Below are 13,239 nucleotides of genomic sequence, written 5' to 3'. Positions count from 1 at the left end.
CCTGTGGCTGTTTCTCGCTCTGTGTGACAGTGTGGTAGTTTCACCCCGTGAAAGGTAGTCATTTTAAAATTGAAAGGTCAGAGCACAATGTGCCGTGAATGTCACTGGCTTTTGACATATGGAACACACACACACACACACACACAGAGGACTGATACCACCTTCTTTTCTCTGTGTCCTAATAGGATGATCACAAGCTGACCCTGGATGAGCTCAATCGCAAATATGGAACAGACCTCAGCAGGGTAAGTTAGAGAGAGAGAGAGAGATCTACTGTACTGTTTGTGCTTGTGTGTCTACGTATGTGTGTGTGTGTCCACTTGTGAGTGTGTGTGAGGTGCGTCTCACCTGCTGCTGCCTGCCTTCTGAAAATCGGACTGAGATGAGATTTCGTCATTTTGACGTCCTTCTCTAGAACATGGATGACCAGACACAGGCGTTTTTAACATATTTTTGAAGACTGTTTCAATCAAACTGTCCACTAACAGCACCTTAGATCATAAGAGTGGATTTTATTAGCCATGCACCTTCACTGTCCGCAGTCGATTGGCTGAATTGAAGTGATGCTGCATTGCGTTGATAACATAGACGGCCATTAGAGAGATTTCATGGCATGACATGATAGACAGTGTTTCAGGAGCTTAGTTTTTTTAGCAGTTTGTAAGTAGCAATATCTCACAGATGACTTAGAAGTTTGAATTTTTATGAAGATCGTTTTTAATAGAATTGGTACATTTTCTCTGCTGTGACCAGTCTAGTCACTACTGAGGAATGAGAGCTCTCCCATTTAAAAAGAATCCCCTTTTTGTTTCAACACAATTAATTATCCCACGCATTCAGTATTAGTAAGACTAACATGGTCTTAAGTGACTGTTATTGTAAGTCCTGCGTTGCTCAGTGGGTGGAGCGCTGCCAGCTCATACTGATATCAAATGTTTTCACTCATGGTCCTGTGAGGTGATTTGGATTAAACGCTCCATTTTACGGCATATATGAATCCTGATTGTGTCCCAAACCTTCTCTGTCATTGGAGGAAATATCAGTAGCTGTTTGCTGTTAACTTCCATTTTAGTGTTTTTTATTATTCAGCTCTGTCTCTGATAGTTGATGTTCAGTTCGACTGAAAATTCATTATCTCAGTTTCAAGTCAATGAATGATTAATGAGGCTTAGATGAAATAATCAGAGGACTTGGTTTGTTGCGTCTTAAAAGAGAAAAGAAATTTCCTTCACATCATCAAGGAAGAGTTATTGATTGTGTGATCAGCTGCTACAGGCTCGGCTATCCCAGGGTTTATTAAAGAGCGTCCATCGATCAGAGGGAGGAGGAGGAGGAGGAAGGTGGCAGGGAAATGGAGGTGGATGGAGATGAGAGGAGGGAAAGCGATGGATGATTTTTTTTCTCGTCCCACTATTCGTTTCTCGCTTACTGTCTTTCTAACACGCCCCTCCCTGCTAGCCTCTCTCCTCATGCAAATGTGCTCTTGGTCATGCAGGAGAGATCAAGGAGAATGGTTAATCAGTGCCTCCAAACTCGGGTCTCCAAGCTCTGTATGTGTCCGTCCGTGTGTGTGTGTGTGTGTGTGTGTGTGCGTGTGTGCGTGTGTGTGTGTGTGTGTGTGTGTGTGCGTGTGTGTGCGTGCGTGCGTGAGCAAGCAGCACTACTGAATAATTTAGCGGCTCCAGAAGCCCCTCTGCCCTGATTTCATAGATCCTCCTCGCCTCCTTTTTTTTCTCCTCTCCTTTCCTCCCGTCTTTTACTTCCTCTCTTTTAATCTTCTTCTTCGTTTTCGTCCCACCCCTCCCTCCTCCCCCGTTTTCCTCCTCCTACCTTCTGATGGAGGAGATGGCCCTGTTTTTCTGTTGACGCCCTGTTGCTAGGCAACTAGGAGCACCTAGAGTCCCTCCAGAACTTGCATGCGTGTTAGTGATAGGCTTGTGTGTGTGTGTGTGTGTGTGTGTGTGTGTGGCTGGCTCGCTGGCAGGCAGTGTGGTTAAAACTTGGTTGAAAGTTCTGCATCGATGAGGTCTCGGATATTTATTATAAAAAAAAGACGTGGCAGACTATTAAGATGTTATCCTGCTTCCCCAAAGAGGCATTTTGTTAATTAAAATGCAGAAGAGGGATTTGTTGAGTAATTTGATGAATAAGCCAAGTCAAAAATTTCTTTCCAATGATGCTTCCTGCCTATGATGTGGCTCTCCATCTGGCCAAATAATCTCTTAGTTTTCACTGCGGCACTGCTTTCAAAAGATATTTCGCCCGTTTGCCATTGGATGATTATAGAATGAAGTTCCCGCACACTGCTGTGGCAATGCAGATGATTATTTACCTTCATCAGAGCAAGAATAATTATACAAGCCTTGTTGTTTATTCCTAAGCAGCTATACTAAGAGGATTGCTTATGTAACCTATCTGCCATTGATTGAACACATCTTGGAACATCTGGGAAAGAATCAGAAGAGTTTATTGCCAAGTAAAAGTGAATCTCTCTCTCTCTCTCTCTCTCTCTCCCTCTCTCTCTCTCTCCCCTACTTTAGGGTCTGACTAGTGCGAAGGCAGCAGAGATCCTGGCCCGTGACGGACCCAATGCCCTCACCCCTCCTCCCACCACCCCAGAGTGGGTCAAGTTCTGCAAACAGGTAAAATCAAAATCTTTGTTTTGAATTTGCCATTTTTGGCAGGAGTTGAATGTTTTACGGTAAAATGTTTGAGCCCGACCATAAAGGGAAAAAACTGTCAAATCTTAGTAGTTTCTTTGACACAGAGGTTCACTCTCCTTTCTCTCTTGTACAGTAAGTAAGCGAGTGCCTTTAAGGGTTTTCGCCTCCTGTGTAACCCTTAAGCTAATGAGAAGGTATTCGATCAAATCTCAGAGACAGAAGGTCACTCCTCTTTCTCTCTCATTCAGATGTTTGGCGGTTTCTCCATGCTTCTGTGGACCGGAGCCATTCTCTGTTTCCTGGCCTATGGAATCCAGGCTGCCATGGAGGACGAACCAGCCAATGACAACGTAAGAAAAGACCCTTAAAATATACTGTATATGTAATGTCTTGATATGACAATATGTCACACGTCATAAGTTAATGTAAAAGTATTTATTGTGATTATTTTGTCATATGTTGATATTTCAAGAGGTCCTTTGTATCTATTTGTCCATCTGTGTGTCTGATTAATGTATTAATATGTTGAAATTATAAAACTCTCTCAGAATGACAGTTACCAATAATGATGTAATGAAGACCAAAAATATCACAGTTCATAGCGAAGTAATTATGTTTCAAGATTGGACAGCTAAAGATTTTCAGCTCATGCTTGAGGCTGGCTACAAGTTGAAATGTTGCATTAATATTTTGCAATATGCAAACAGAGGAGAAAGCGTCCATATCATTCCCCAAGTTAATTTTAAACTCATCATGCCTTGAGTGCAAATCCTGTTATTTTTTGACTTCCACAGTTGTACCTGGGTGTTGTGCTCTCTGCTGTCGTCATCATCACTGGCTGCTTCTCCTACTACCAAGAGGCTAAGAGCTCCAAGATCATGGACTCCTTCAAGAACCTGGTCCCACAGGTATTACCCCATGCATTTCAAAAGGGCAACATCATTTATCCATCCATGTATTTTCATTTGTTCCTTTCAGTAAGGTGAGCCGCACTGAGACCCAGGTTTCTCTGACAAGAGATCCCCATTGACTATTTGTACATAATAAATACGAAATGTATATATAATGCTTTCAAAAACTAAGATGCAAACTGTTTCACACATAAGAAATGACAAACTGTAGATGAAGCAACACTGTACAACACTACTACACTAAAGCCAAAACATTTCAGTATCATCATCTTGTCAAATCCTAATGAAAATACATGAATACAAAGTAACATCTTACCTGTACTGAGTTACAAAAACAAGAGTCGTCTTGACACGCGAGTCTCATTAGCCCTGTTGAATGATTTGGAGATTAATAATGACAACTGCTTTAATGGTAATAAGAAATAAGGCATTACACACCGGAACTGGAACCAATTAAAACACAAAAAATAGAGCTGTGAGTGTCACTTTTTCCATTGTCGTACAAAAGTGTTGCTAATCTTGCCGTCGTCGCTGTCTCGTAGCAAGCCCTGGTCGTCCGCGACGGTGAGAAGAAGAACCTCAACGCCGAGGAAGTGGTGGTGGGGGACCTGGTGGAGGTGAAAGGAGGAGACAGGATCCCTGCCGATCTGCGTATCATCTCTGCTCACGGCTGCAAGGTGGGTGCTTCCAGCCCGGGACCCATATTTAAGAAATTTAGTCTCAAAACGTTCCTCATCAAAACATTAAAGGGATACCCAGGGATCTTCCTGAATTTCAGTATTCGCTCTGTACTCGAAAAAAGTTTCTATATTTGTTCTACAGCTACTTTGTCCTCTTAAAATTTTCCATCAAAGACCCAATTTTAGTCATTTGAGTCATGCCTTGTCACGTGAGGTCATGACTAGTAGTCCAATATGGGGACAGAAACAAGTCTGTGACCCATTTTGGGTCCTGAACTAAACTCAGAGACCCAAGAGCAACACTTGACCCAATTATGCCCAGTGCCTTTTCATCAACCACTGCATCATTCATTGTTATCTTGCCACCCACCTCTGCATCATTCAGCGCTGCTGTCTCTCCATTATGGACCCAAAGAGTGCCACTTGACCCAAATCTGCCACACGCCTTGTCAGCCATCTGCCCCTCAGTTGTTTTAACCATAGAGAGAAGGCAGTAACAGTGGAGGAGACAGTAGCTAAAGTTTCCCTAGTCTGGAAGGGAACTTTGCGGCAGCCATCTTGCTCGGTTTTTCCACCTTTTTAACACTTTTCTTTCTTTCTTTCCCGCTAAAGTGGACAAAGCCACATTGTTTCTTTGTTTTTCATTGATCATCTTCAATGTGTCATTTGTTGGTCCTTTCACTTTTCCCATTTCCCAGGTGGACAACTCCTCTCTGACTGGTGAATCGGAGCCCCAGACTCGTACTCCAGACTTCTCCAATGAAAACCCACTGGAGACCAGGAACATCGCTTTCTTCTCCACCAACTGTGTTGAAGGTATGATTACAGGCTGCATCAAAACAATGTTTTTCCATTATTCATTGCCAAGGCTACATTTTTTTTGGATGTTGGGAGGCTCGGCAGTGGGGTTAGAGTTGTTTTTGCTGGAACAAGCTAACTGGGAGTTATTTAAACATCACCAGAGTAGAACAGAAAGAATGATGAAGAATGACTCGTGAATTTCGAATCTTTTGATTGTACTCATAGGAACTGCAAGTGTTAAATACAAGTATAGCTGCTGTTGTTTCTAATGATCTAAGGGTTTAACCTTAAATGTAATCCAATGTTTGCTGTCCTCATTGTTTTTTAACCTTTGTCATCTTTGCCACAGGAACCGCCCGTGGCATCGTGATCAGCACCGGAGACCGTACCGTCATGGGCCGCATCGCCACCCTGGCTTCCGGACTCGAGGTCGGACGCACCCCCATCTCCATCGAGATCGAGCACTTCATCCACATCATCACCGGTGTGGCCGTCTTCCTGGGCGTGTCCTTCTTCGTCCTCTCCCTCATCCTCGGATACTCCTGGCTGGAGGCCGTCATCTTCCTCATCGGCATCATTGTCGCCAACGTGCCAGAGGGTCTCCTGGCCACCGTCACTGTGAGTCCTGGTGTGCCGTGTGTCTTAAAGGTCCAATCCTGGATCCAAAAGAAGAACAAACGTCATGCTTCACCAATACAGCACACTGATATTTGCCTGTACTATTTGTCTGAGTACAAACACCCTTTGTCCTGATGAAAAACTTATGGTCCAAACATACTGGCTCCAAGCCATGACAATAAAGGCTTTTTAGGTTTAAAGCTTTAAGGCTCTTCCCTCCTTATTGGATTTAGAGCGCCTTGGACATTGTACAGCTTAAAAGTACTTAGTTCTCACTGGAGGTTCTCATTCTTAGAGCTAGTATCTCTTTTGTTGATTTCTACAAATCTGGTTCCTGTTTCGATTAAGCACCTATGAACTTAAGGACTTTACTTTTTTCTTAATCCAAAAGAGCACCATATGTTGCTTCTGTCACCCTTTGTTTGCCTTTCAAAATGGCCCAGTGGTGATGTGATGGAATGCTGATTGATTTTTAACCCTAAAACAAATCAAATAAACCATAAAGTCTGAGGTAGATTTTGGCTTGTTGGGTTTACCTGTACTTTACAGACCCGAGGAAACTACTGAGGAAATGTCTTTCCTTTGACATTTACCAGCCCCTTTAACTGACCCAAGCCCTCCTGTCTCCAGGTGTGTCTGACCCTGACCGCCAAGCGCATGGCCAAGAAGAACTGCCTGGTGAAGAACCTGGAAGCCGTGGAGACTCTGGGCTCCACCTCCACCATCTGCTCCGACAAGACCGGCACCCTGACCCAGAACAGGATGACCGTGGCCCACATGTGGTTCGACAACCAGATCCACGAGGCCGACACCACCGAGAACCAGAGCGGGACGTCCTTCGACAGGAGCTCCGCCACCTGGGCCGGCTTGGCCCGGATCGCCGGACTCTGCAACCGCGCCGTCTTCCTGGCAGAGCAGAGCAACATTCCCATCCTGAAGGTAAGTTGCAACTGAATTTTTTCTCCTGTTTATTTGAATTAGTAAGTGAAATACTAAGACCCTTCTAAGACAATAAGTGTCAAAACTTATTCTACTATTGAACTCTATTAAACTAATATTCCAAATAGCGGTATGTTGCAATGTGACTGTCAGTTTTGAGGGGGAAAGATTTCATAGGTCTGTATTGTCTATGAGGCTTTGTTCAACAAGAAAACAAAATAACAAAAAAAAATTACCAACCGTCTTACTCATTTTCTACTCTTAGTGTGCCCTTTTTCAGAAGAATTTCAAATTACAGAGCAACAAAATGATTTGGTTTTTGGATCTTGGCTATTTCGTAAAAAGCCGACCTCAGACATACAGTAGACTTTGCCAATTTTGAAATGTCTGGGCTACTGAGTGCACCTTCATATCAACAATGTCAAATTCTGCCGAGACAAAATGACCCAATGCTGTAATTACGATTTTATTTAGTTTCACTTCTACTGCGATGTTTACCACTCCAGCAGGATTGTTTTCCAGCTCATACCACTCTCCCTTGAGTGTACACACACACAAGTTTTAACCACATCATTATTCCTAACCAGCCCCTCAAACACACACACACACACACACACACACACACACACACACACACACACACACGTCTCTTGGCTCTTAGAATTTCCTTGGAGCCTCGTCTCTGGTTTCCACCCTGCATTAATCACCTGTAAACGTGTGCGTGTGTGCACGTGGGTGTGTGCGTGCACGTATCTCTGTGTGTGTGTGTGTGTGTGTTAATCACCTGTAAATGTCTGGCTGGCATCATGGCTCTAATTACCACCTATTCTCTCACTGCTCATTATTTTCCCCGAGTCACTGTTACAAGAACGAGAGGAGGGTAAACACGGGTTTTGTGCTTATAAAGGCCAGTAATTATGTAGAAAAAAATCTATAAAAGTCGCATTTTTCTTTTTAGGGCCAACTTCCCAAACAGACCACGCTCACTTGCTATTTCTGTCCAAATACAGATTTGTTGCATTGTAGGTGGATACAGAAAGGCATGTAATATGCTGCACCAAGACATACATTTTGTGATGCAAATAGGATCATCCAGTGGATTAAAGGCTAGGGAAACGGTTTGTGATGGACTGCTGAGTAAATCAAGTCTGGCACATTAGCTTCTTAGAATGTTAGTTATTCAGTTCACTCTTCCAAGTAATTCCAATTGGTGAACAATATGTCATCCATATCAATCTATATCAATGTGTTCAACTAGTTATCTTCTTTTTGAAATATCATCTTGCAGCCCCTTACACAGCATGGTTTTCATGACAGTTTGATTTATGTCTGGTGAACTTTGTGCCTGCAATTTTTAAACGATCGATGTTCTCCCCTCCTGTCCATCTTCCGTTACCAGAGAGACGTGGCTGGTGACGCCTCCGAGTCCGCTCTGCTGAAGTGTATTGAATTGTGCTGCGGATCAGTTGCTGAAATGAGAGACAAAAACAACAAGATTGCTGAGATCCCATTCAACTCCACCAACAAGTACCAGGTAATGGCAACTGGTTAGCTTGCAGCTAGTGGGTTTTCTTTGAATCAGTAGGGAATGCTAAGAAGCCATTTTTGGGGTCATTAAGGTACAAGTGCAAGCAGCTTGGCTTTTAAATGATTGTACTTTTGTTTTTCTATCTGTTTTTATTTTTTCTCTGTAAAGCACTTTGTAAACTCTTGAAACTTTTGAAAAGTGCTATATACATGTATTATTATTATTATTATTATTATTAGTATTATTATCAGTTTAATCCATTAATTCATTTTTTCTGCATCCCCCAGCTCTCTATTCACAAGAATGGCACACCTGAAGAAGAGTCCAAGCACCTGCTGGTGATGAAAGGCGCCCCAGAGAGGATTCTGGACCGCTGCTCCACCATCCTGATCCAGGGCAAAGAGCAGCCTCTGGACGACGAGATGAAAGACGCTTTCCAGAACGCCTACCTGGAACTGGGAGGCCTGGGAGAGAGAGTACTGGGTAAGGAAGGAAGGAAGGATGGATGGCTGGCTGGGTGGGTGGGCAATTGGAGAGGCGGGTGAGGAGATAAAAGGGAACATCTGAGCTGGGATTAAAATTGCCTTCCAGAGCACCTACTACCCATAAATGGGTGGCCTGGGAGAGTGTGTGCTGGTTAAGGAGTCAGGGATTGAGATGGATTACCTGTGTGCAATGTGATCAGTAGAAATGAACCGATGGAGTAGAAATGTCAAATAGCCACACAGGAAATCAAATGTATTGCCTCTTCTGTACCTCAACTGCTTCTCGTCTTGCCTCCTATCCAGGTTTCTGCCATTTCAGTCTCCCCGATGACCAGTTTGCGGAGGGCTTTGCCTTTGACACCGAGGAGGTGAACTTCCCCACTGAGAACCTGTGCTTCGTTGGCCTCATGTCCATGATCGACCCTCCTCGTGCCGCCGTGCCCGACGCTGTCGGCAAATGCAGGAGCGCTGGAATCAAGGTACGCCCTGAAGCGCATACTTCTTATACCTAGAGCCATTTCTTTCTTTCTGTATATTGTTATTTGCCTTTTGTCTCACCAAGGGCAAACAAACAAATTGTACAAATGACAGCGCAACACCAGAATATCAATATGATATTCAGGCTTAACTCAAGTGCCCTCTTTTGATTCCTCAAACTCAGCAGCACAAACGCTTGATCTCTCTCCTTCCCTCATAGGTGATCATGGTAACAGGTGATCATCCAATCACGGCCAAGGCCATCGCTAAGGGCGTGGGCATCATCTCCGAAGGCAACGAGACCGTTGAGGACATCGCCGCTCGTCTGAACATTCCAATCAACGAAGTCAACCCAAGGTACCGACTCTACTGAAAAGCATGCATGCACAAGTACAAGTACAACACCAGGCCAAACGTGTGTTCCAGTTATCATGATCTCAACAAAAATCAATACAGCTTCTTGTCTTTGGCTGCTCTACATCTTCCACAGTTTGTCAGTGGAGTACCCCAAGGTTCTGTTCTGAGCCCCATTTTGTTGTGTGCTAAGAAAGCAGAGTTATTGTCTAATTCAGTGATGTCCAATCTAATGCTCTTCCAATCGACCACTACACCAGGTGATTTCACTAATTAGTTGCTCCCTCTCTGCTTGAAGGTGTGCTAATTGGTGAAATCGACTGATGTATTGTTTGGTTGGAAGGAAAACCTGCAGACTCTCATGACACCTGATTGGACACCACTGGTCTAACCTAAGAGTAGCACTTTTACCTACTCCATATTCCTAACCCAAGGTTATAGCTATTTCTAATTCTGGCAGATGCTTCTGGGCATTTTCGTTCCATCCGTGCTCTTGTAAGGAATTTGGGTTCAGTGCCAAAGTCCGTTTCTGGTTTAGAGAGGTGTTTTCATAGCGTGACTCCCTTTCAGGAATGCTGAGGTCTGTAGTATGTCAGATGTGTGTATGAGAGAGTGTCCTCATGGCACTGTATTCTCCTCTCCAGAGATGCCAAGGCCTGTGTGGTCCACGGCGGAGACCTGAAGGATCTGTCCGCAGAGCAGCTTGACGACATCCTGAAGCACCACACTGAGATCGTCTTCGCCAGAACCTCTCCTCAGCAGAAACTGATCATTGTGGAGGGCTGCCAGAGACAGGTAGAAACACCAGTGAGGGTGTATGTGTCATGAAAAAGAGTTTACTGCTGTTATGAGCCTTCGCAATGATTGTACTTGTGTTTTTAGTTTGGCGCTGCGTGTGTCCGAGCCATAATGTGTAAATTAATTCAGTGAATATTTGATATTCCCTATCCCCCGTCGCTTAATTATGATTATCAGTTTGGTCTGATGACTAACTTCATGGACGAATCAAGCATAGCACCTGTCATGCTGTGAGCCCACCCCTACACATGAATATTCATGAGAATATCATTAGGCTGAGCAGTCATTTTAATGTTGTGTGGACCTAACCTCTTTTCCCACTTAGTATCTAGTTTCTTGCTTTCTGAGATCACTTGTGGTGATTGAAGTAGACGTGCAAGTACTGAAAGAACAGTATTTCTTCTGAAGAAAACTTGCAGATCAAATAAACTTGATGTATTCCAGTGTTTCCCACAGGTTGTAAGTTTACTTTGCCAGCAGCAGGAGGGGCGTTATTGATGACTTGTTATTGACATTTCATTTATTGAGCCCAGCAACTCATATTTTTTTCAGGCACTAAAGTCTTGCAACATTAGATGCTTCTATTGGATTATTGAGGCTACATTTCAAACACACTGTGACTCTAAGGAGCACAGATGCACTGTGTCATAGGTGCAATGAATTATGGTCATTGTAGTTCGTTAACACGCTTTTGGCACTTGGCAGCATTAAATCTTGATTGTTTGCAAACTACACCGGCAAGAACCGCCAGCTTCATACATCATGGCACACAAAATGAATCCAAAACAAAAATGGAACAGAATATTATTCTGTGTGAAGAAGTGTGAATCAAGAAATGGGAAATGTCACTCAAAACCAAGAATTGACTCTCAAAGGAAGAAGCACTTGTTACCCCCATGGAATAAGATTTTTATACACTCCTCTCTTCATCCAGATGGCTTTGTCATCTCAACTCAAACATTTGTTATGCTAAGAAAAGACATTCTTTTCCCCTCGTTTTCACTTTCTTCAAAAATAGATTTTATAAAAGCTTCTCTCTGTCCTTTCAGCATGGCTTTCCCACCTCCATCAAATCATTTTTAGTGCTGCCAGCCCTCAGTAGATAGTGAATGTTTCAGTCAATATTGGCAGCTGAGCCAGCTGGCGAGCAAGCTAACATTACAACTTTCTGTGGTCCTAAATCAATACACAATTACAAAAATAATTCTATTCATACACATGCTTCCTACAGTTACCTTTCATCTTGATTGATGGGGGGAATGATATACATTTTTTTCTCTCTTCCTCTGTCTAATTTGCACACAAACATTTTTTTTTTCCTCATAACCCCTTTCTCTTCCCTCTCTCTGCAGGGAGCCATCGTGGCTGTGACAGGTGACGGTGTGAACGACTCTCCGGCTCTGAAGAAGGCCGACATCGGCGTTGCCATGGGGATCGCCGGATCTGACGTCTCCAAACAGGCCGCTGACATGATCCTGCTGGACGACAACTTTGCCTCCATCGTCACCGGAGTGGAAGAGGGTAAGAGAGCCATACTTACAGGATGAGACAAAAGACTTTCAATTGGGGAAAAAATTAAAGATTAGTGTTTACCTTATTTAGGTTGGGAAAGTCCAGACCAGCTTTCCAAACCTGAATGAAACGATGAATTGTGTGTACTTGTATTATAACGCATCATATTCTTGTCAGGCCGTCTGATCTTCGATAACTTGAAAAAATCCATCGCCTACACCCTGACCAGTAACATTCCTGAGATCACCCCCTTCCTCCTCTTCATCATCGCCAACATTCCTCTGCCTCTGGGCACCGTCACCATCCTCTGTATCGACCTGGGAACTGACATGGTGAGGACCAACAAATGTCCTGTTGTTGCATTTCTAAAATACTGTAGTGTAACATTTTAAGTGAGTTATTAAAAATCAAGACAGTATTCCTGTAGTCTTCCTATGATATTATCCTCTGGCAACATTGAGTAGTATAGAGTATAGAGTATAATAGCTTAGGTTTTATGAATTTTAGCCTTAGGTTGTTTGGTTTCAAGACAAAGAAGTTCATCTTCAAAAGTGTCTTGTGCACCACACCGATCCTGCAGTGTGTGTTTCTGAAACCAATCCCTGATGTTTACAAGAGCCAGAAAGATGGACTGGTGATGAGATGATGTCCGACCACGATACCTAAAATTCAGATTTCTCTGGAACATATTTGCACATTAACATGGAGTTTGTTTCACATCACTTGTGTCAATGATGTCAATTTATGTCTTCTCGTTACCTCCCAGGTTCCTGCCATCTCCCTGGCTTACGAAGCAGCTGAGAGCGACATCATGAAGAGGCAGCCCAGAAACCCCAAAACAGACAAACTGGTCAACGAGAGGCTCATCAGTATAGCCTACGGACAGATCGGTAAACACTTCTTTAAGTTCTTTGAACCTTGAAACGGTGGCAGTTGGTCTTTTTTTAAATTCAAGGCCCAAATTCACCAAGGGCCCTGCTGAGAACTAACCAGAACTTATTTCTGTTTTCATTTGTTCACCATTTATGTTTAAGACATTTAGCTGAATCTGTTCATTCAGCATTCAGCTAGGGTCCATTTTCTTTTTTTTAATAAAACGTTTAATGCCATTTAAGTTGCTTGGAGTTGGCCTCCAAGCCTTTGTGCCTTGGAGGATTTTTCCAGAAAGGCAGGTCAGTATCTGGGTGGTCCTGAGATAACTGGAAGAGAGGCATGCACTAGAAATAGGCTCCCACTGATAGAGAACTGGGTCTTGTGTGTGTGTGTGTGTGTGTGTGTGTGTGTGTGTGTTTGCGTGTGTGTGTTTGAGTGATGATAGGCCAGTGCCTCTGGCTTTTGATTTTTCCCTCTTCGGTAATGAAGCCAAGAATAGGTTTGACCTTTACACTTCCTGAACCGCCTTATAAGAGCCTGCTCCACTGGCTTAATACCCTGAAAAGAAATCGCCATCTTTAACAAGTGATTTAATCTTGT

The 13,239-nt window shown here is 43.4% G+C and overlaps 1 protein-coding gene across 1 annotated transcript in view; it reads left to right on the top strand.

Moving 5' to 3' along the window:
• The window catches only part of LOC139926196 (sodium/potassium-transporting ATPase subunit alpha-1), a 32,964-nt gene that overhangs the window by 16,161 nt on the left and 3,564 nt on the right, over window positions 1–13,239 (top strand). Inside the window, exons 3-18 of the mRNA XM_071917821.2 lie at window positions 186–245; window positions 2,541–2,642; window positions 2,912–3,013; window positions 3,458–3,571; window positions 4,117–4,251; window positions 4,953–5,070; window positions 5,405–5,673; window positions 6,304–6,612; window positions 8,012–8,146; window positions 8,428–8,623; window positions 8,929–9,104; window positions 9,323–9,459; window positions 10,101–10,251; window positions 11,607–11,775; window positions 11,944–12,098; window positions 12,533–12,656. Coding sequence (XP_071773922.1) covers window positions 186–245; window positions 2,541–2,642; window positions 2,912–3,013; window positions 3,458–3,571; window positions 4,117–4,251; window positions 4,953–5,070; window positions 5,405–5,673; window positions 6,304–6,612; window positions 8,012–8,146; window positions 8,428–8,623; window positions 8,929–9,104; window positions 9,323–9,459; window positions 10,101–10,251; window positions 11,607–11,775; window positions 11,944–12,098; window positions 12,533–12,656 — 2,452 coding nt within the window. The remainder of the gene's footprint in view (window positions 1–185; window positions 246–2,540; window positions 2,643–2,911; window positions 3,014–3,457; window positions 3,572–4,116; window positions 4,252–4,952; window positions 5,071–5,404; window positions 5,674–6,303; window positions 6,613–8,011; window positions 8,147–8,427; window positions 8,624–8,928; window positions 9,105–9,322; window positions 9,460–10,100; window positions 10,252–11,606; window positions 11,776–11,943; window positions 12,099–12,532; window positions 12,657–13,239) is intronic.

Source organism: Centroberyx gerrardi, chromosome 21 (assembly GCF_048128805.1).
Source record: "Centroberyx gerrardi isolate f3 chromosome 21, fCenGer3.hap1.cur.20231027, whole genome shotgun sequence".
NCBI classification, from domain to species: Eukaryota; Metazoa; Chordata; class Actinopteri; order Beryciformes; family Berycidae; genus Centroberyx; species Centroberyx gerrardi.
Note: the sequence above shows the minus strand (reverse complement) of the source record. Positions and strands in the feature narration are given on the sequence as shown.